At 34.4% G+C, this 18,934-nt stretch overlaps 1 protein-coding gene across 2 annotated transcripts in view; it reads right to left on the bottom strand.

Moving 5' to 3' along the window:
• LOC145668022 (chymotrypsin-like elastase family member 1) overlaps positions 1–18,934 on the bottom strand; it is a 147,060-nt gene that overhangs the window by 113,011 nt on the left and 15,115 nt on the right. The window contains exon 1 of one of the 2 annotated variants that reach the window (XM_081735486.1): positions 5,130–5,261. The exons of the other annotated variant lie outside the window; for it this stretch is intronic. Coding sequence (XP_081591612.1) covers positions 5,130–5,196 — 67 coding nt within the window. The 5' untranslated portion in view covers positions 5,197–5,261. Of the gene's footprint in view, positions 1–5,129; positions 5,262–18,934 lie in introns of those variants that run through there. 2 annotated transcript variants of the gene reach the window in all.

The following is an 18,934-nucleotide window of genomic DNA, read 5'->3' as shown; positions in this document are numbered from 1 at the left end:
CAACCGGACCGAATGAAATACCAGCTGAAATTATAAAGAATTTAGGATAAAGAGTGAAAGGAGTTTTGTATAAACTAATAAACAAAATGTACGTAACAGGTAAAGTGCCGAAAGATTTTGAGCGTTAAGTGTGAAAACAATAGTGTTTGATATTACTTGTGTCAAAAATACTTATAAGAATACTTCGAAGACGTGTGGAAAAAAGAATAGAGGAGGACCTGTCCGAAGACTTATTTGGTGTCAGTTAAAGGAACAGGAGAGGCTATACGACTGATAATCGAACAGTCTCTAAGAGTAAACTTTAGTGGTTGTAATAGCGTTCATCGATGTAGAAAAAGCATTTGATAACGCGAAATGGAACACACTGTTTGAAGTTCTGAAGAAGAAAGGAATAGACTAGAGAGATAGACGAGTAGTACATGGACTAGAAAACCAAACAGGTCTTATAGGAAGACAAAGAGAAGAGAATAAAGAAAGTTGTAAGACAAGAATGCGCACATTCACCATGGATATTTAATGCCTACATTGAGGAAGCAATGCAAGAATTCCATCAGAACAACGAAAAAGGAATTAGAGTGAATGGAAAGTTCTTCAGCACTGTCGGCTTTACCAATGACATAGCGTCATTATCAGAAAACGAGGAAGCCTTAGAAACAGCTTTAAACAACCTCCTACAAGAAAAATGCAAGATGAGTGAAAAAACAGACACATTGAAATGCACCATAAAGGTAAAAAAGAAGCAATAATCCGGCTCGAAAATACTAAGAAACGGAAGTTGGAAGTGTTTGAGATGTGGTGCTGGAGAAGAATACTACGGATTTTCTGGACCGATAGAATGAAAAACGAAGGATTACTGACAAAGGCTGGGAAGAACAAGATAATTTTATCAACGATAGAAGCAAGAACAAATAGTGTGATTGGCCACCCCTTTCCGACACTCTCTTGCTGGATAAGAATACTGCTGGAAGGAAAAATGGAAGGAAGTGCGAGAAGAGTAAGACTTCATATCAATTTGGTGGTACAAATTGGTACATATTGGGTGCAAAATTTTGGTACCGTTTTTGTTCGAATTGGAAAGAAAAATAAATTGTGCGGGCCAGAAGCTAGCCTGCCAACAAATATTCAAATTTGTCAAAATTGGTGGGTGTTCAAATTCTAATTTCTACAATACATATTAAAATCAAAAATTCAATTTTTTTTCGAAATTGGTGGGGACACAAATTCTAATTTTAGTGTTACAAGTTGGTACATATTGGGTACACATTTTTGGTACCGTTTTTGTTCGAATTGGAAAGAAAAATAAATTGTGCGGGCCAGCTTGACGTCAAGCTGGCCTGCAATCAAAAATTAATTTTTTTCGAAATTGGTGGGGGTACAAATACTAATTTTAGTGGTACAAGTTGGTACATATTAGGTACACATTTTTGGTACCGTTTTTGTTCGAATTGGAAAGAAAAAAAATTGTGCGGGCCAGCTTGACGTCAAGCTGGTCTGCCATCAAAAATTATTTTTTTTCGAAATTGGTGGGTGTACAAATTCTAATTTTAGTGGTACAAATTGGTACATACTGGGTACAAATTTTTGGTACCGTTTTTGTTCGAATTTGAAAGAAAAATAAATTTTACGGGCCAGAAGCGTGCCCGCCAACAAAAATTCAAGTTTGTAAAAATTGGTGGGTGTACAAACTCTAATTTATACAATACGTATTACAATCAAAAATTCAATTTTTTTCGAAATTGGTGGGGGGTACAAATTATAATTTTAGTGGTACAAATTGGTACATATTGGGTACAAATTTTTGGTACCGTTTTTGTTCGAATTGGAAAGAAAAAGAAACTCTGCGAGCCAGCTTGACGTCAAGGTGACCCGCCATCAAAAAATTATTTTTTTTCGAAATTGGTGGGGGTAAAAATTCTAATTTTGGTGGTACAAATTGGTACATATTGGGTACAAATTTTTGGTACCGTTTTTGTTTGAATTGGAAAGAAAAATAAACTGTGCAGGCAAGCTTGACGTCAAGCTGGCCCGCCATCAAAATCTCAATTTTTTCGAAATTGGTGGGGGTACAAATTCCAATTTTGGTGGTACAAATTGGTACATATTGGGTACAAATTTTTGGTACCGTTTTTGTTCGAATTGGAAAGAAAAACAAATTGTGTGGGCCAGCTTGACGTCAAGCTGACCCGCCATCTAAAACTCAATTTTTTCTAAATTGGTGGGGGGTACAAATTATAATTTTAGTGGTAAAAATTGGTACATATTGGGTACAAATTTTTGGTACCGTTTTTGTTCGAATTGGAAAGAAAAAGAAACTCTGCGAGCCAGCTTGACGTCAAGGTGACCCGCCATCAAAAAATTATTTTTTTTCGAAATTGGTGGGGGTAAAAATTCTAATTTTGGTGGTACAAATTGGTACATATTGGGTACAAATTTTTGGTACCGTTTTTGTTCGAATTGGAAAGAAAAATAAACTGTGCAGGCAAGCTTGACGTCAAGCTGGCCCGCCATCAAAATCTCAATTTTTTCGAAATTGGTGGGGGTACAAATTCCAATTTTGGTGGTACAAATTGGTACATATTGGGTACAAATTTTTGGTACCGTTTTTGTTCGAATTGGAAAGAAAAACAAATTGTGCGGGCCAGCTTGACGTCAAGCTGGCCCGCCATCTAAAACTCAATTTTTTCTAAATTGGTGGGGGGTACAAATTATAATTTTAGTGGTACAAATTGGTACATATTGGGTACAAATTTTTGGTACTGTTTTAGTTTGAATATGAAATTTGTGCGGGCCAGCTTGACGGACGTTAAAAATGGCATCCAGGGACCAGAGAGCACTATTCCACGGGTCAAAATGAAGCAGTAAATGTATATAATTGTATATTTTTCTGGTACTCGTCTGAAGACTCGAATTTCATTGTGGCAATGTTATCGTGTCGTAGATGAAGGACCAAAGTATTAATACTCCAATTCACAAAATAGTTACATCGATTCCTTCAGTATGGCAAGTAAAGGCGATAGATGCAGATGTTGATACTAGTACCATTTGTTAGCGTCGCTGAAAAAGTAAAACTCACTTGCTAATTGGGAAGCAAATAATTAAAAGGTTAAGCAGAATTGTTCGTACAAAAATCTAACTAAATCAGTGTAATTTTGTTCTGTAATGAGTATAAATCGCAAATAAAGACTTTTCTTTTTAAAAAGGGAATGATTCAGATTAAATTACTTGCCATTCAAATCTCCTGATAAATAAAGTTTGATTTCTTGTGTATATGTTTCTATATTGCTCACCTCAAAGCCAGTATCTCAGTAAGATCTCAAAATATACACTTACATTTTAATATGCCTTAAAAAGGCAAAATTAATTGATACAGATATTTGAAAGAATACAATTATTTTGTAAGTAGATCATGGAAGGAAAAATAATAAAAAGTAGAATACAGTGGAATTAGGACCAGGTAAAAGCGAACTTTTGTGTCGAATAAACATGATTTATTATCAAGCCATTAATAAAATTCAATGTTGTTAAAGTGAATTCTTGATAGTCCGTATGACTATCTTCAGCTTTTTCATTCATACTGTCTTTTGTAAATAAAATATTTTTTCTCAGTCATAAAGTAATATTTTCAACACATAATTTAAATATATTTTAGTAACAATATTTGATATTCCTAACATTGAATTGGAGTGCACATATATATGTGTATGTGTGTAAAACCTGTGTATGCGGGATGTGTGTATGTGTGTGTGTGTGTGTAAGCTGGCTGGGAACTTCGGGCCCTGCAACAGTTTTCACAATTGCGGTGCACACCTCCTACGTCTGCCCTGGTTCACTGTCCAAATTTCCTAGCCACGATTATTATTATTATTATTATTATTATTATTATTATTATTATTATTATTATTATTATTATTATTATTATTATTATTATTATTGTAACTTCCTGAGTCCTACCAGAGAAATTCTTGAATAATAATTTAGTGTAGAAGGCCTGTACGACTTTGTTCCAAAATTTCTCCCGTATTGTTATTTGCTTGTTACTTTCATATAAAATCGCTTCATCCCTGTATTTATAATTTCATTACTAAGTAAAAGAGTTACGCTGATTGTTTAGTTATGTATCTTGGTGCTTGTGCAAAGGATGTTGATTGAAGAAATGTTTTCTGAAAAAAAAAAACAATTGAAAGTTTAAGCTTGTTGATATCTTGAGATATGTTAGAATACATAAGTTCATAATTTCGGCACAAGTTTGAATTTGACGTAGGTCCCTCTATACAAATGTAGACATATTTTTCTCTTTCTAGAAAATGAAGTGAAAGTTTTACGTCCCATGTTTATGCAAGCTAGGCTAAAGAAGACGGTGATGACGAGAAATTAAGGAAATGGTGGAACGAAGAATGCGGGAAAAACGGAAGAATCCCGTAAAACCCATGCACACGAAATTTGTCCACCACAAAGTTCACTTGGCGCGAACTGAGATAGAACCAAGGACTCCATGCACCAGAAGTGAATGCTCTACCACTGAACCACCGCGGCCTCTCTCTTTCTAGAAATACTGTATGGAAGTGACTGGAAAAAAGTTTTGTTACTTAACACCTTTCGCAGAAGCATCCGAGATATACGTATGTGAAAACTCTGAACGAATGAATATTCTGGCCCATTTACATACAAGGTAATCAGCATCGGTAAACCACCAGATAGAATATATATTCTCCATCTTGTTTGACCTGAGCTTTAACACTGTCTAGAACTAGAAATTAGAGATTAGGAGTCCAAAAACACATTAAAGATTCTACTTATGTAACAATAGCTCCATTATCCAGACTTTCACTTATACAGGCAATTAATATTCCTCCAAAAAAAGACTCTGACGTATTATACTTAAGAAGCAAGATCCATAGTAGAGACAATTCGTGTTTTATCTAATTTCCATGTAAACGTAATTAAAAGTGATTAATTAATGAATGTAAAAAGAATATAAAGTAACACTATGAAAGAGAAAGTGAGAAAATCATAATAGAGTGAAGTATTAATGAAGTGGCACATTGAAGTACATAATACTATTTCACTTCTAAAAATTCAATAGAATTTTACAGTTGTATATATTAAAATTAACTTATCTATGTACTTACTGGATAACACAATATTCAAATATATTAAAATTATTGTTGAAGGAAAATGTACACGCTGTAGGAACATCGTGATAAGTTCAGTTTACCTCGTAGCATTGTGATCAATAGATACAAAGCGACGATCCAGTTTTATCTCAATGGTGACGTTCTGAGACAGATAATGTGCTTTTATCAATACTTATCGAGAACAGATTAAGGGAACTTATGAAAATGTTAACCCACTTTGTGTAACAGAGGATATGCTGAGACTCACTAGTCGAGGGAGAAATTTAAAATGTAATAATGTAATTCATCTTCACGCCATTTGACCGCTGTCGCAAAATTGCTTGTCAACATGAACTAGATAAATGTTTCAGCGACATCAAGTTCTAGACGGAAAGCAAAACCAATTTTGCTTAGATGTCCATTACGTGAGATGGAAAGCATTTCTAGATCTGGAAGGCTCGAGTCTTTCGAGTCGTCGTAATGCATAATCACAAAGTGTATGTAGTGAGTAGTCGAGTCGTGCCACCCTAGTGAAAATTCTCATTTCTCCTGGACTATAAGCATTAATCAGTTTACCTTTTTATTTATAACATTTTTTTCTTAGACCATTTCTGTAACAGCCATTCCTCTCTTTGCAATATTTCTTAGACCAGTGGCCTATTCCAGCATTAAATATGGCAACTTTTCTCTTCGCGCTGTTTACTGTGCAAACTTTGCGAACTACACCGTCTTATAATTAAGTAATGAGACTGATTTTATTGTCACCAAACAAAGATAATCTGATAATACTTGTTTATTATTCAAAGTACATCTCTTCTGCTTCAATACAACGTTAGTTAGGAAAAATTGAATTTAACTTCTTCTTCCTTTTTGAGGGAGCACGGTGGTTCAGTGGTAGAGCATTTACCTCTGGTGCGTGGGGTCCCTGGTTAGATTCCTTGCGAAGCAAGTTTATGGTGGACAACATCATGCTCGTGTGTTTTCTCGGGACACTCCCGTTTCCTTCCACTTTTTCATTCCACCAGTTACTCTATTATAATTCGTTTGCCTTAATTATCGTCTCCCTTAGCCTAGCAGGCATAATCATGGGACATTAAACTCAAACATTTACTTCCTCTGCATCGGAATTATCAGAAACGCTGAGATACGTTTCCTTATTTTTAGTTAAAAGTTTATAAACCGAATTTTAGATTTCCGCCAAAAGCGAATCCTCATTCGCACTTTCTGATTAAACAGGGAAATTTGAGTAATTTATAAACGCCACGCTTTTCCTCTTTTGGAGTTGGGCATCTGTGGTCTGTAAACTGGTAGGTGTTAATGAAACAAAACTTCTTTTTTTTTTTAAAAAAAAAAAGTTTTTCTTACCTTTCATATTACTTTCATCTATGTGCGTGCTAATAAAAAAGGCAGATTAACAGAGTTACCAAGCCAACATAGTTCTATTTCTTTTTCAAATGGCACAATTAGGTTAGTTTCGTAAACGCTGAATCACGTTTTGCCTTACTTTTAATAATTAATTCATATGCCGAGTTATATCTCTGAAACACGCCATTGATCTATGAGATAAACTATTTTTGAAGGAAATTTTGAATTCCGTTTTATCCCCCTTAGAATCTGTATTCTCAAAAATCCTTGTTTATTACCTACTCTTGTGACAAAAACAATATTCTCTCCATATCACGTTTCTACTTATATAGTATGGCCTGGACAATGATCAGTCACCAACTTCTACTCTTTCAATAGTAGACTATCAGAAGTGAACCATCCTAACGGTTACACAATTTTTTTTTTTTTTTTTAAAGTGATAAGGAATGCCTCCATCCCTTACCAATTTATAATCAAAGACCTGAACAGTACACCACCTGAAATGCAGGAAAACCGTTTGCATTGCCTATCTCAGAGGCAAGATGGACATTGCATCGACGGTACATTTCATCAACATAGACTTGTTGTTCCATTTCCTCATTTTTCTGTGAATTCGTTACACTCAAAGCATTTTAGTTGCTGGCAAAACTGATGCATAATTTCACAATTCGCTGCTGGAGCGACAATAACACAAGATGGCCGCAGGTAAAGATAGGCTAAATAAAATTAAGGCATTTTGTGTGCAAAGTTTCGTATCTAGAAGTCTGCTGGTTGGGTCCAACGAAGTTTTGAAACAAGATCCTGCCAACGGATACAGCATTCGTAAATGGTGCTCCGATTTTAGGGCAAGAAGGTTCATGTGTAAGTGAAAATCATCCGGCCACCCATCCAGTGTTGATTTCAGAGGTGTCCTGGGAAAATTTTCCTCGGAGCCAGGAAATTCGCCTTTGAGACCATATGTCCTATTGTGTTCAATGTGAATTCTCAATATTTCCGCAATACTACTCTTCACAAGCCCACCCCGTACACACACATACGGAGAAAATTTGAAATTATCAGTGCATTTATCAGTAAATGAAGATACAGTGGAATGTATTTAGCGTCAGTTTCAGAAGAATTCAACAGAAATCCACGTTGAGAGCAAGCAGAGAATTGCACATACTGCGTGCAGCTATATTGTGAAGGGTTATTCGTATGTACCTGAAATATTATCCATACCGATGGGGATCGTTGCAGATTATGAAATCTACCAACAAAGAGAAGAGACTTTCTTTCTGCCATCGCATGAAAATCCTAATTGAAAATTATTATTTCATGGCATCATTAGTCTTCAGTCATGAAACACCTTTCAACTTTCGTTTAAAGTAGACAAACAAAATGTGCGAATCAGGCGCTTGGAAAATCTTCATATGTATCGGTATTTTTGAACATTTTTAAGTAACTTTCTCCTACTCCCCCAGATATTCTAGGGCATTTTACCCCCACTGAGAGCTCAGCTTGAATTTGATGGATTCCGGAACTGTCACCAATGATCTTTAGGACAAAGAAAACTATGGATTCAAGACTAATATAGGTTGTTTTCAAATATTTTTACATGTAGCCATTTCAGTCCTTCAGAAGTGCTAATGGGGGCTGAAATTAGACTTAAACGTAGAGATGCAAGGGCTCGGAAAAAAGACGGCTTTTTTGGAAAAAAATCTCGCTTTTTTCTGCTTCGCTTTATTGCTTGGGAAATTTTGGGCTTTTTTCAAAATTCTGCTTTAAATCGATAAAGCAGACTTTGTTTCGCTTCTCTATAACACAGAAAGTCATTTAATTAGTGGTTGATGCCGATAATAATATAAAACCTCGAAAGTAAACCATGAATTTCGAAAAGATATTTTAAACAATTTTACTTCAACATTTTTACATTATGAATTCCAAAGGATTAACCAATGTATATAATAAACTCATTTTAACCTCCTATATACAAAAGTAAGCAGAGTTGGCTAGAACCATGGTTGTTTCTGAAAATGCCAAAAACCCGTTTTTGGGGGGCAGTTTAAACCAGGCTTTTTTGGGGTTTAAACCAGGTTTTTTGATTTAGATATTTTGCTTTATGTATTTATATTACATATTCACAGAAATAAGTTTGTTTTGCCTTGGTGTTATTATTCAACAACGGGGTTATGCTGGAAGAGGTCCCATAAGGTTAAAGAAGTCCGGTCAGTAAATTTCTTAAATTGAGAAACTCCCGCCCTAGCCATCGGGAAAATCCCGTCATTCTTTTAAATGTAAAACAATAACGGGAAAATCCTGTAAAATTTAATTTGCATGTAAAATTTAAAGGTCAACGTTTTATAATCAGTACGCTAAAACTGAGGTATTAAATTACAAATTTAGTATGTAGGTATCATTGAAAGTCCAATCCAAGCTAATGTTGGAAGCTAAGTAGGCAATCGATAAATTTTACCAATTTTAATCAATATATTTAAGCAACCTTCGCTTCTTTATAAAACAACAGGCATGCAGAAATATATAATTTGGTTTCGTTTCGTATGTTTAGGCTTAACATCCTTACGTAATACCGAGGTTATCAAGGAGAAGACTTTCGCTTAAAGTGACATCCGAAAGAGTACTTGGTTTACACATGAAAGAAGGGTTGTGGTTCGACCGAGAATTGAACATGGGACACCTTGATTAAAAGGTGAAAAGGAAATAAGACTCATGCAGATGGTTTGACATGTGAAACGTCACCATAAAGTTCACACGATTCGCATTTTTGTTCTTGTAATTTTTTTTAGTTTAAACCAGTTATTTAAAAAAAACAGCTGGTATAAACGAGCCAACCCTAAGAGTAAAAACTTCTTTTAAAAAATACACAAATAACTAGCAAAATTGTATGTAGTATTTCAAAATATTCCATACCCTCTTTTTGAAACAAAATAAAATTAAAACATAAGAGAAATACTTAGATTTATATGATACAATTAAAGGCTGCACATCTGGAACTTTTGGTTCTGTATATTCTTGAAATTCTACAGTCAAGTTTTTTATAACCACCATCAAGGGCGCCCATCAGGGGGGTTAAGGGGGCGCTTGCCCCCTAGAGGAAAATGTACTTCAGAATATTGAAAATCCAATAGGATTTTTACATTAGTTACAGCAAAATTTGAAACTATTTTTGAAACGTCGCTTATACTTGCCTCTCCTTGGAAACCACAACATGGGCGTCCTTGACCACCATCACGGTTTACCCAATCCTCAAGTTTCCTGAATTTTTAACAAGAGGGATTCAACATATCATTACGGAACTTCCAAAAAAAAAAAAAAAAAAAAAAGGAATATATTTAAGTTAAGCTAAATACAACTGAGTGGTTGGCTTTTGCGCTTCTATCGGGAAGTCCGGGATTCAACCCAGCATTCGACCATTCTGACAAAGCCTTCCTTCATTCCATCTGAGAATGTAGAAATAGTGCGTGTACTGGCTGACTAGGAGTGTAGGAGTTGGCCGACTTCCTTTCTTATTGTTTTCAAATCGTTATTATTACTAATTACCAGCAGTGACGGTTTTGCGAAGGTTAGAGGATCGGTCTTTCGGACTGAAGCCTGTTCTCCAAAGTTGTGGAATGTCTAAAACGAACGAAATATCTATTAGTTATGCCTTTACTCATAAACTTTAAGTTCCCGTCAAATAAAAATTACGAATGTGGAATGTTTAGAAAAACTAAACATTAATAGTAAGAAAACCCCTCCCAAAACACTTTTTTAAATTCGCCACTGATTCTCAGTATAAAATGATCTTCAAGGTTGTATCCGGAAGATTATTGCTAAACATATAAACGAAACGAAATATTAGTTATGCCTGTACTCATAAACTTCAAGCACCTCCCAAATAAAATTAGGACTTCTTAGAAAACGAAACAATCAGAGAAACCCCTCCCAAAGTACTTTTCTAAATCCGCTATTGATTATTTGTATAAATTGGTATTCAAGGTTGTATCTGGAAAATTATTGCTAAATCATTGCACAACTACAGTATAACAGAAATGTGGAAATACGGTTTGACGGACATATTGAAAAACGTATGCTTTGACGGATATATAGAAAAACGTAAGTTTAACTTTCGTGCTAGAAGCTGGAGTACTAAGCTCTTAGAAATGAAACACGGATGACAAACTAAAATGATCTAGAGAAGGAAAAAAATGTCGATAACTCAAAAGTTAAAATAAAGTTAAATAGCCTGTAAAATTGCCCTCAAATACTACATTCTTCATGTTAGCTTTAATTCGTAAAATATGTGCTCCATCCATCTTGATGGTGAATTACAGAGCTAAATATAGCATTCAGGTCGTGGAAATCTTATCTAACTATAGAATATACTATAAGAAAGCTATTTGGATAGAAAAATCATGAAAATGAAAAAAGCCAAAATTTCCAAAATTCTCGTTTTTTTTCCAAAAAAGCCGGCTTTTTATGTGAAAAAAACCATCGATTCAAAAAAGCCGGCTTTTTTGCATCTCTACTTAAACGGCACCGAAAGTGTCCCCATTCATGTCAAGAACACAAGAAACTATGGATTCGGAACTAATATTGGTTTTTTTTTATCATGTTTATGTCTCCCACTTCCATCTAACTACAGGCGTAGGTGTGCAAGAAGGTTTTATCACTAAAACAATTTTCCTAGAATGTAGGTAATATGTGTCCACGCCTGGTTGAACTTGCTCCAGATGACCCACAGTTATGCTGGAACAAACATACACACATTTATAATTTAGAAAATCCGGAAAGGAGAAATTATGTATCACACACACAAGATTTTCTGTAGCAAGCTTCTCTTTCTGCATCTCTTTCTTAGCCAGGACCAATCTGTAGAACTAAAGGCAGATGGAAATCATGTGTGTCTTCCGACGGCAAGTAGAGGGTACAGAAAATCACGATTAGGTAGCCCCTATTTACCTGGTTGTGTACGGACATTACACAGTTCTATTCTTGTGTACAATCTAGGTTTTGTATTCTGCCCGGGAATAAGTGAAACTTCATTCAGAAACTCTACAGGGAAAAGCATTGAGTACTAGCAACATCTAGAAACTCTCTAGTGAACATACGTACCAAATTTCACATAAGTAAATCCCCACGCTAAGCGGGTTTGCATATCCAGGCTCCTAACTATGAAAATATTTACGATCACTCCAACCCCAATCATTTCACAGATTCAACCTGTTGTATATAAGTTATTAGGACGTAAAATTGAATGTAATTTATACGAAAAACCCTTTTATGCATTGCAAGACCTGTAACGTCCAAATATTCACCACAAACTTATAGTTGTATCGACATAAACAAACAAACAAAAAGAAAAGTGTGGAGCAGGAAACCACTTTACACAAAAGTCAAAAGAGGTCATTGAAGGCATACGAACTGGTCGAGCGGTTTGGGTGACTAGTCTGTCAATCAGAAGTTTATGTGTTCAAACCCTGTAGAAAATATTCGTTTTGTTTTTCTGAAACGTGTGTTCCTATTTTCATCAGAGGACTGAGAACATTTCTTTGAATAAATCTTTGGAAACTACTTTTCTCTCAAATTCGATTAGAAGCGAACATTATATGAATTGAAAATCTAACATCCACAGCTGAGAACAAAATATTAAGTATGTTCAATATGTCATTATTATCCTTTGATTTGTAGTGAAAAACTAATTATAAGCATTGACAATTTCAGAAGATTCTCCCCCGGTAATGGTCAATATATGAATGAGAAAAAACTGATAAAACATTATTAGTCCATTTGAGCATGATCGAAGATAACTTATGGCCACGAAGGGGAAATTTATGTCGACAGGGTCTCAAATTCTCCGACAGGTCATGCCCTAAAATCTTAACTGTTTGAAAGGTATCCTTAACAAATAGGATATTACATTTATTTCTCCTTCTACGTTTTGAAATGGAAAAATCATAATTTTAAATAGAATTATAATACGATAAGCATAAAGATTTATACAACTAATGAAGTAAATATTCTTGTGTAAGCTATCGATTTCTATTCGGATTAAAACTCGAATACTCGTTTGCATCACACTTTAAAGTAATTCCTCTCTCTATATATATTTCCTACTGGAAAGCATGTTTAACTCCAATTACTTAATCAATATTTTTAATAATATATTTTTATTGTAATACTCTTACTATTCAATGTTGTATGCACTTAATTTCTCAAAGCAAAACCTCACAAATGTATAATTGACTAGTAAATATTATCAAATAAATTATCATTTAGTTTACGTAAACATTGCATCGCCTGATTTGAAACTTCGTATTTTAAATAATAATAATAATAATAATAATAATAATAATAATAATAATAATAATAATAATAATAATAATAATAATAATAATAATAATAATAATAATAATAATAATAATAGTAGTAGTAGTAGTAGTAGTAGTAATAAAATCATAGCCATATCTTTATCAGAATTTCAGGCTTAGTCAATAAATGAATTCAACATAGTCTCTATTCGAAGCTCTATTTAATCGAATCAGATAGAAATACGAAGATGAACTTCGAGAACAGGCAAAAGAAAAATGTTACTTTGGTGGGTTTGGAAGTAACTTTTAAGAGGTTTTTTTTTTTTTTTTTTTTTTTTTTACAAATTACAGACAAATGCCTTGGACACTTTGTTCTTTTCTTTAAGTTAACTGATTCACCGAACGTATCTGACATATGAGTAACTTGTCTCTATTTTCTACTCGGTTATACACGTTTTACACTCTTTTCCATTAACCTTGAACGACAAGAACACGAACACAAAAACATCCACATAGGTATGACAGTTAAAATTCCTAACTTCCCCCAGGGGGAATCGAACCCGGGATCACATACACCTGAGGCGCACGTGCTAGCCACTAGACCAGCGGGAAGAGCAAATGAAATGTATTTTGTAGTGTCTGAAGTTTATAGCTATTTCACCCTGTTGTAGTATGTCTATTGATTTTTTAATGTTTACCGTATTCGTTACTTTGAGGAATGATATATATTATTGATATAGGTTTTATTACATATTCGGCCATAAATATTATATAAATTATCAGAATTATTCATGATCTTCCATGGAAATTCACTGGTGCATGCGCAGTAGAAACAGAAGAACACAACTTTCTGATGTTGGTCAGAACACAAATTTCTAACAGGATGTCTGAATTCCTTGGTGGAAAGCAGTAGTTCCCAACCTAGGGACCCGCAGCTTCCTCCTGAGTAAGCATGAAGAGCGAGTAAGGTGGCGAAAGCTACTGGCATAAAAGAATTGTGCAATGAATAAATAAAGCACTACTTATTATGACTTTCAAATTCAGCTTGACAATTTTATAATTGCCGTTTTACAAAAACATCATATTGCGCTAGGAGGGTATGCAAAAGTCTTGCTGGAAATAAATATAAATTCCTGGGATTATTATTATTATTATTATTATTATTATTATTATTATTATTATTATTATTATTATTATTATTATTATTATTATTATTATTATTATTATTATTATTATTATTGGTCTCCTAATTCTTGGCCAAGATGTGAAATATTCACTACCTTCTTCATACCGCTAAATCAATTTCTTCACTGTTTTCTCGTCACAGCTCATACCCCTAGCTATCTGAATGGCAATTTGTCTAATTGTTGCTCGACCTATGATTTTCCCTCGCATAGTAACAGATAGTTTTCTACAGCTTTTAGAGCGAGGTATTTTGACAACCTGTAGAAATTTGCATTGTGATTCGTATTAGCAATGACAGTAAAGTGGATATTTCTGTTCCTACTGTGCATAATCAGTATCATTATATCAGAAGTATTCCGCCATTACCAGCGGGTCACTTACCGCAGCTGAGAAGCTGCCATGCTCCACGATCTTCTGTTAACCTCTCCATCTTCACATACGATTTTTCTGTTTTGATATCGTCAATAGCCTAATTCTGTTTCTATATAGTCTAATTCGTCCTCTCCCTCTCTTCCCTGCCACCATATCCTCTAGCACATCCATCATGATACAGTTCCTTCTTAACAGTTTCTACAGTTTCGTCCATGTTTATGTCCTATAAATACAGTAAAATACAGTAAACGAAGCATTTTATGAGTCTTTTTCTTTACAACTCTATTCGTGGTCCCCTCAAAATACTATTTCCTCCATCCTAAAGGCTCTTTTCGCCATTTCTATCCTTGCTTTTATTTCACGTTCGCATGTCATATCATCACTAGTAATAGTACTCAGATATCGAAAACTAATCACTTGTTGTTTTTTCCTGCTCCTACTTCTATATTTCACACCGATCGCTTCGTTTCAATCACCATGGATTTTGTCTTTCTAACATTTATTTTCAGCCCATATTCTTCACAAGCCTTTCTCAAGTTTTCTACATCTTATTAATTTTCTTTTTAGATTCTGCAACAACAACCATATCAACCCCAAACCGTATACACCTCACCATTCTATCTTCTACGGAAATTCCATCTTCATTATGTAGACTCGTTTTCGTTATCTCTTCTAAATAGTTATTAAATAAAATATAATCGGCGGAATATATAACCTCTGTTGAACTCATCTTCCAATTACACTGTCTGTCTACTGTGCATGCACCAGTGAATTTCCATGGAAGATCATGAATAATTCTGATAATTTATATAATATTTATGGCCGAATATGTAATAAAGCCTATATCAATAATATATATCATTCCTCAAAGTAACGAATACGGTAAACATTAAAAAATCAATAGACATACTACAACAGGGTGAAATAGCTATAAACTTCAGACACTACAAAATACATTTCATTTGCTCTTCCCACTGGTCTAGTGGCTAGCACGTGTGCCTCAGGTGTATGTGGTCCCGGGTTCGATTCCCCGTGGGGGAAGTTAGGAATTTTAACTGTCATACCTATGTGGATGTTTTTGTGTTCGTGTTCTTGTCGTTCAAGGTTAATGGAAAAGAGTGTAAAACGTGTATAACCGAGTAGAAAATAGAGACAAGTTACTCATATGTCAGATACGTTCGGTGAATCAGTTAACTTAAAGAAAAGAACAAAGTGTCCAAGGCATTTGTCTGTAATTTGTACAAAAAAAAAAAAAAAAAAAAAACTTAAAAGTTACTTCCAAACCCACCAAAGTAACATTTTTCTTTTGCCTGTTCTCGAAGTTCCTCTTCGTATTTTATCTGATTCGATTAAATAGAGCTTCGAATAGAGACTATGTTGAATTCATTTATTGACTAAGCCTGAAATTCTGATAAAGATATGGCTATGATTTTATTGCTACTACTACTACTACTACTATTATTATTATTATTATTATTATTATTATTATTATTATTATTATTATTATTATTATTATTATTATTATTATTATTTAAAATACGAAGTTTCAAATCAGGCGATGCAATGTTTACGTAAACTAAATGATAATTTATTTGATAATATTTACTAGTCAATTATACATTTGTGAGGTTTTGCTTTGAGAAATTAAGTGCATACAACATTGAATAGTAAGAGTATTACAATAAAAATATATTATTAAAAATATTGATTAAGTAATTGGAGTTAAACATGCTTTCCAGTAGGAAATATATATAGAGAGAGGAATTACTTTAAAGTGTGATGCAAACGAGTATTCGAGTTTTAATCCGAATAGAAATCGATAGCTTACACAAGAATATTTACTTCATTAGTTGTATAAATCTTTATGCTTATCGTATTATAATTCTATTTAAAATTATGATTTTTCCATTTCAAAACGTAGAACGAGAAATAAATATAATATTCTATTTGTTAAGGAAACCTTTCAAACAATGATAATTTCAGGTCATGACCCGTCGGAGAATTTGAGACCCTGTCGACATAAATTTCCCCTTCGTGGCCATAAGTTATTTTCGATCATACTCAAAGTAGACTAATAATGTTTTATCAGTTTTTTCTCATTCATATCTTGACCATTACCGGGGAGAATCTTCTGAAATCGTCAATGCTTATAATTAGTTTTTAATTACAAATCAAATGATAATAATGACATATTGAACATACTTAATATTTTGTTCTCAGCTGTGGATGTTAGATTTTCAATTCATATAATGTTCGCTTCTAATCGAATTTGAGAGAAAAGTAGTTTCCAAAGATTTATTCAAAGAAATGTTCTCAGTCCTCTGATGAAAATAGGAACACACTTTTCAGAAAAAAAAAACGAATATTTTCTACAGGGTTTGAACACAGAAACTTCTGATTGATAGACTAGTGATACAAACCGCTCGACCAGTTCGTATGTCTTCAATGACCTCTTTTGACTTTTGTGTAAAGTGGTTTCCTGCTCCACACTTTTTTTGTTTGTTTGTTTGTTTATGTCGATACAACTATAAGTTTGTGGTGAATATTTGGACGTTACAGGTCTTGCAATGCATAAAAGGGTTTTTCGTATAAATTACATTCAATTTTACGTCCTAATAACTTATATACAACAGGTTGAATCTGTGAAATGATTGGGGTTGGAGTGATCGTAAATATTTTCATAGTTAGGAGCCTGGATATGCAAACCCGCTTAGCGTGGGGATTTACTTATGTGAAATTTGGTACAAAGATTAGTACGCCTGCACCATCTAGGTCGATGTTTCTTTCAACGCAGTACAGAAAATCTGCAACCACAACACATATTGCAGTCCTCCTGCCGTAGGAGCGGCAGCGCCCATCTATAGCCGGAACCTACGTATGTTTCTCCTCAATGCATTCGATTTTTTTTCATTCGTGTTGGTATTGCGGACGCAGCGAATAGAGTTAACTCAACAGAGATTTTGAGTTGAGTTGAGTTTTGAGTTTAATGTCCCGTTCAGCAGCTAGGCTATATGAGACGTAGACCTACTGATTAACGTGGAATCCGAACCACATGAGCTCCCGCCGGGAATCGAACCCGGGTCCCCCACGCCAAAGCCGCGTACGCTAACCGCTTAGCCACGGAGGAGCTCAACAGAGATTTTGGTACAAATTTATCTTTGAACTTTCAGGAAATTTCTTTTAACACTTTAACCGAAACATGAGTTTCATGTGTCACTAATAATAATAATAATAATAATAATAATAATAATAATAATAATAATAATAATAATAATAATAATAATAATACAAACTGTCAATTCGAATATTTTGGATTCCCTTCAAAAATCATCCTGTGTACGCTCCTGGCATGCGAAATGTAGAAATATGATCGTGGTGAACAAGATAGCTTTTACATTGCAGTATAGGCCTAATATGTAACTGTACTTAAAATTCCTCTATTCTCATCTGCTACCATCTTAAGTTCCCTATACCAGAATGCGTGCGTTAACATACGGCACGGGCCACGGTGGCTCAGTGGTAGAGCTTTCACCTCTGGTACTTGGGGTCCCGGGTTCTATCCCAGCCCCCGCCAAGTGAACTTTGTGGTGGACAAACCTCGGGGTTCTCCCGTTTCCTCCCATTTTCTTCATTCCACCATTTCATTCATTACTCATCATCACCGTCTCCTTTAGCCTGACCGGCATAACCGTGGGACTTATAATTTAAAGATTTCATTTCATTTTCATTTAACATTGAGCAGTTCAAAAGAAACACGTGATAATAAAATTCACCAGTTTTCTCAGTAAGGTGAAATTTCCAAAAGTATTGTTACATCGTACAAGCCTGCCCCAATGTATGGCATGATCATATCAAAAATAACACGAATATAGTTTTCAAAAGTTTGATATATATATTTAAAATTTATGTTTACCCATTATATTACTATTTCAAGTTAACTTTGAGATCAGTTCATTGTAAGTGTGATGTTAATTGTACACTACCAGAACATTTTGAAATTCACTGTTTCGTTGTTCAGAATTTGGAACTGTCAACCATCAATGCTAAATGTCGTAACACATATTAAAAAGTATTATCTAAACGTCTACAGATTACGAAATGTTTTGTCAACATACTGAATAAAGTTGGTATATTGATATAACATGTTTGATAACGCTTTCTGAGCTTCTATTGTGAACTATATCACTTTTGATAAACAGGAGTGAAGTCAGAGAACGGTTCCTTATAACTAAGCATGACGTAGAGGTCGAAAGAAAACGTGAAATACCGGTAGGCCTATATCGTTACAAAAACAACTAGATTGGTCGTGTCTTTTCTAAGCAGCCAACATGTAACCAACCATGTTCTTTATCCTCCTAACAGGGTTCATTTCAGTTAGTGCACATGGATTTATGTACAGATTTACGACTCAAGATGGTTCAGTTTATGTAATTTAATGTTCATAATTATTTTATGTATTACTGCGGTGCATGTTATAGTGTTGGTGTTCTTTGTCAATATTATATTTCAATGCTGGTCATAAAGAACATATAATATAGCAATATCGTACATCAGGAGCGAACCCACAGGGGGGTCCACCAAGGTCCATCAGGGGGGCAAGGTGGGGTGCTA

Source organism: Thermobia domestica, chromosome 13 (assembly GCF_964235325.1).
Source record: "Thermobia domestica chromosome 13, izTheDome1.hap1.1, whole genome shotgun sequence".
Taxonomy (NCBI): domain Eukaryota; kingdom Metazoa; phylum Arthropoda; class Insecta; order Zygentoma; family Lepismatidae; genus Thermobia; species Thermobia domestica.
Note: the sequence above shows the minus strand (reverse complement) of the source record. Positions and strands in the feature narration are given on the sequence as shown.